At 36.5% G+C, this 5,416-nt stretch overlaps 1 protein-coding gene across 1 annotated transcript; it reads right to left on the bottom strand.

Moving 5' to 3' along the window:
• On the bottom strand, positions 179-5,263 carry LOC107626232 (protein TRANSPORT INHIBITOR RESPONSE 1). The gene is made up of 6 exons (XM_021116550.1): positions 4,897-5,263; positions 4,693-4,764; positions 3,876-4,420; positions 2,120-2,612; positions 1,068-1,833; positions 179-739 (listed from the first exon to the last, which is right to left on the bottom strand). Exons 3-5 carry the CDS (start codon positions 4,394-4,396, stop codon positions 1,078-1,080), a joined length of 1,770 nt encoding a protein of 589 aa, XP_020972209.1. The 5' UTR covers positions 4,397-4,420; positions 4,693-4,764; positions 4,897-5,263; the 3' UTR covers positions 179-739; positions 1,068-1,077.

The following is a 5,416-nucleotide window of genomic DNA, read 5'->3' as shown; positions in this document are numbered from 1 at the left end:
ATTAAGATTTATTATTTTTAGTAAAAATATAGAATAAAATATATTATTAAATTATTAGACTAAAAAAATTATATTACTAACTAAATAACGACAAAAAATAATAAATTTTAATAACTTCTAACATTTCTCAAACAAAAAAAAAGATAGAAAACTCTCTTTATTAAGAGGAGGTAGTAGTCACCAAGTTATTCAGCGATTTAGTAAAACATGTCAAACAATGGCACTATAATTTGTTGTCCGATGCAGTGATACATATATGACTTCTCTTCTGTGTAAAATAAATAATAATAAATAATCTCATTAATTTCCATGGATTTCCTCCATTATCAGAAGCGAAAGCTATTCTTTCACGAATAAATAATTAAATTGGCAGAAGAAAAAAAAAATGTCTTGAATAAGCATCAAGATAGACCAGATCCACGACTACCTCATCTTCTGGCATGATCTGATCGTCATGTGGATATTGTTGAGAATGATTGGTGTTGTTCTCAATGTGCTCATCTAGTCTCCACTGTGTGTGGGACCCACTTGGTACAATTATTATAGCAACTAAAAAAAGTGGACTTTGCAGTGTCTCTCGTCCTTGCTCCTTCGATTTGATGTACCAACAACACAACAATCAATCTATGGATAAGCCTCAACCACTTCCAACATCATTCAACTTGGAACATTGCAGAACCCTCTCTCTTTTTCTTCAAATTATTGATGCTATTCATCATCAATTTGCAGATTTTGTCCCCTGGGTAGTACACATCAAAATCTAAATTATTACTTACACATGGGATTAATGAAGGGTGAAAATAAAAATACAAACTTTGATTTGTTGTTTTGAGGGTTCTGATTTCTGAACACTAATCTAGCATAGCACGCCACATAAATTTTTGGAATGATGCAGACACTGTAACGACTCAAGAGTAAGGCATATACCAGTGATCTAACTTTGAAGGAGTAGGATCATATTCATGAGAAACAATAGAACATGTCACATTTAATGCAAATCAATGGACTTGTGGTGTGTGAATGAGTGCTTAGTAGTCTATATTGAATTAGAGAGAGAGAGAGATTACAGATAGCATCTTAGAGAGTGAGAACAAATGGAGGAGCATCCCTTCTGGGTCCAGCAACGGAACGATACACATAGACCCTTTCGGCTTGGCTATCATCGCTGCCGTCTTCCTTTATTACCTCAACATTCAACCTTGGCATTTCCTTAGCCAACAATCTACATCCATTCATTGTCACTTTGCAATCTGACATCCACAGCGACCTCATCGACTCATACTTTTCCAACCCCGAAAGAAGTGCAGCATTCCCAAATGGGCAGTCCCTTATCTCAAGTTTCCTCAGCTTAGGACACCCTTCTAGTACACACTGCATACCCCAATCACTGCTTCCAGCAAAGGCAACTGAAAGAGTTTCCAAGTTTTTTGCATACTTCCCTATGTACTCAAATGTAAGGTCGGTCAGTAAACCAGATATTGCAAGCCTCTGGAGTTTGCTGCAAGTCTTAACAACTGCTCCAAAAGCCTCATCCATTGGTTCGCTTGTCCGGTAATCCGGCTGGCCGGGGTTCATAATACAGAGCCGGAAATGAGTGAAGTCAGGGCAGTTTTGCACAACAGTGGCAACAGCAGCATTGGTCATGTGCCGGCAAAAGTAGAGGACATAGTGAAGATTTCGGCATCCTTGAGAGACAGCAATAAAGCCTGAGTCAGTAACACCGCGGGCATCACCCTCAGCAAAAGGATCTGCAGGAAATACACGCAGTTCCTCAAGCAGTGGGCAGTGTGTTCCTACAGCTTCCAACCCCTTATCTTCGATTGTGTCCACTACCTGTATCAGATATTTAGCTAGTGAGACAGAAACAACACTTCATTTTCATTTGCAATAAAAATATTCCACCCATGCACCTTCAATTGGACAATTACAACCAAGTTAAACACATTTGTGCATGATGCTAAATCTTCGGTTGTGTGAATGTGTATGTCAGAAACAAAGGACACCAATAATACATGAATTAATTCAGAAGAAAAGCATGCCGCATAGGTCTTTAGTAGTAGAAACTTCAATATAAATTAAAAACTATGTAACAAGGAACACCAGGCAAAAAGATTCGTACCCATAGGCGCCGAATATTGGCGCAATGAACAAGCAGCTTAGCAATATCATCACTGTCCAGGGGAGCATAACTAAAATTCAAGAAAGTCAGATTTGCGCATGCCGGGTACAGAACTGGGAGATACTGCGGTGTAACTACCCATAATCCAGAAAGGGTGTTAAGATTTTTACAATTGCTGAAGGCGCCTTCAAGCTCCGTGTACTGCTGTGTTGTCAGCTCTTGTGAAAATGAGCCAGTACCAAGCTCACATAACTGAGGAGCTCTAAAAAGTAGCCTTTGTAACTGTTCCAGTGTTATACTTTTATTAAGCTTCAAAGTCTTCAATGATTTGCACCTAGTAACAAGCTTCTCAAGTGCATCAAAATTTACATCATTGTGAAGGATGGAAAAGTTCAGTACTTCCAGCGATGTGAAGCTTTCCGGGAAGCAAGTCAACCAATTATCATTTTTATCATCAATGACATTCTCTTGTATGTCAAGCTCAGTTAAATTCCTACAACCGAGTAGAGTGCAGAAAATTATTGATGGGGCAATTGAAGAATTCTGAAAATAATGCAACATAATGGAACTAATATCTATTTTTTCTAAAATTACTGGACATGATGATATCATGACACAAGATTTCTTAGGTTCATAAGTGAAAAAGCTTGGAGAAAAGTATTGATATAAATATTGTAATCACACTTTTCACACTGCTACTGCTTTCACTTATACGCACTGTTCGAATTACACTAGGTCCCTTGTGAAAGCACAAATTTTAAATCAAACATCTGAAAGTAGAATTACAAGGCTGTCCTATTATATCAGAAGATAAGCACGTAAATGATAAGAAATTCAAATTCTACATAATGTTTTGTAGATTCCCTGTTCATCAGTGAGTTTCAATCAACCAATTCATGAACTAATAGGAAGTTTAACATTCTTGCATAGCATTATAATATCATATAATTACTCATAGAGCAATATGCCAATATCCATATGAAATTTGCTCCAAAATCAGCCATAAAATTAACCTCTACCAAGCCTATTCTCATTCCCAGCATCCCACTTTCTAGATCATTAAAATTTAAAAGTTAGTTGATTTCCTGAGTCAGAGCTATGTTCCCATTCAAGGAATATCACCATGTTCCCATTCTATTGATTCTAAAATGTTAATTGCATCATGCAGAAAAAGAAGTGGCCCTTATAAAAAAAAGGGCTCTATAGTGGGATTCTGTTTCCACTGGGAACCATAATTCACAAACATCTCACTAGTAGGAATTCCTGTCAAAGCAAAGCAAAGCACATCATGTGCGAATGGAAAACAAGTAAGACCCCTCAAAAAGATAAGAATCTAACAAAAGGATGAATCGCTAATCTAGGGGGAGATATAAATTAAACTGAAAGTCAAAACTACAAGAGCAAATAAAGTATTATTAAAATTTGTTGGAAAGGTTAATTTAAACTAGATAATAAAGTCTATAATTGTTGTAAACACATCAATTAACCTGATTACATCATCCAGAGCAGAAAAAGGGCAAAGGATTTCACATCAAAACAGTAAACATCACCGGATTATTAAAAACTGAAATTCATGCAAAGAAGAACATGAAGAAAACTCCATCAGCAGGGAACATACCAAGAAGAACAATAACCTTTTTACCTCTGAGGAAAATTAAACTTTATACGTTAGAACTGAAAATTCAACAAATTAAAAGCCTGAAAAAACAAAAACTGAAAAGAAGAAAGCAAAGAAGTTTATGTACTATGTTCTTACTTGCAATCAGCAGCAATTGCAGCCAAACCATCAGTGCTGAAACCATCACAATTTTGAAGGGAAATAGCTTTGAAGTTTGGAAAAGAGCGCGCCAAGAACTTCAAACTCTCATCAGTAACAGTCATCCTCTTAAGCCTAAGCTCCTCAAGGAAAGGGTACTTTTCAGCAAACACCACAAGCCAAAAGTGAATATCGGCACCCCAATTTGCAGGAACCAAGTTGAAATCAGAGAAACGTGGCTTCCCTTTCAGTGTAACACTTCTTATGTTTGGGAACCTTCGGGTTAAGATCTCAGGGGACACAGAGTAGCAGTTACCTATGAACACGTTCCTCCTTGACCATCTCTCAGCGTTGTACCACTCCTTGCAAACCAGTGACACAGAGCTTCTGTCCTTTCTTGATTTCAGCATCCCAATAACACGCTCAAGAACCTCATCTGGAAAACACGATGAACCTCTTCTGTTCATGAAGTTCGATTCCGGAGATTCCTTCATCATCCTCCTCTTGTTGCAGCACTCCATAAAAGATTGAGACTTTAGAGGACCCTTATGCTTCAACAATGAGATTTGGAAGCAATAACCAAGTTGGTAAGGTAAAGTATTACGGTTAAGGACTAGGAGATAATGAAGCTTCAGTAAAAGTGAAAGAACAAGTGCTCTGGAAAATAATAATTAAAAAAAAAAGCTGTGAAAAAGGAAAAGGCGTTCAGTGTTCACAGTAGATACAGAAATTTTTTGACAAGTACTAGAAAGAAATAAAAGCAATCTTATTTGTCCTAAGAAGTGCTTTTCAAAGCTGGAAACTTGTTGATATGTACCCTCTTGACCCTTTGAGGCTTTGACTGCAACAACTCTGCATGCTTACTACCATGTTTACTCTCTCAAAAGAACTAAAAAAGAAAAAGAAAAAGACAGACACACATTGAAGAGGTTTCAGGCAAATACAACTCAGAGAGAACCAATAATATTACACACCCAATGAAAAGAATAGTATTTATTATTATTACTATTATAAGAAAGACCTCTGAATCTGAGATCCGGTAAATGGGAAGAACCAGATGAGGAAGATCCAATTGATATAATATATAATTGATGAGGATATGAGAGAGGGCAGAGAAAAAAGATTGGGTTCACTCAAAGCTGTACCAAAGAAGCTCTCAAATGAAATCACTTTTCTTGGCTTATGATGAGGCCAAAGGAGCAGAGGAACTCGCCACCAATGGCGTATTATAGCAAACGGGAGCAAGAAATGGATTGAAGGAAGAAAGAAAATGCTTAATTATTGCAAAAAAACAAAAGTTACTGTTATAGAAATGTTTTCTTTAAAGCACTTTCTCCCACAATCGCCTCACTCTGCTTGGTTGCATTTGTACTTCATTTTCAGTGAGGAAAATCAGTTTTGCATTTTTGTTGTAAGATATCAACACCGTATATAAATACAAGTATAAATATGCATTATGAATTTATCATATAATATTTTTTACAACTATACTAAATACACATCAAAACTAACCATTAAAAGTAATTATTAGTATAAAATAT

Source organism: Arachis ipaensis, chromosome B02, assembly GCF_000816755.2.
Source record: "Arachis ipaensis cultivar K30076 chromosome B02, Araip1.1, whole genome shotgun sequence".
In the NCBI taxonomy this organism is placed as follows: domain Eukaryota; kingdom Viridiplantae; phylum Streptophyta; class Magnoliopsida; order Fabales; family Fabaceae; genus Arachis; species Arachis ipaensis.
The sequence above is the reverse complement of the archived record's forward strand: the minus strand, read 5'-3'. Positions and strand labels throughout refer to the sequence as shown.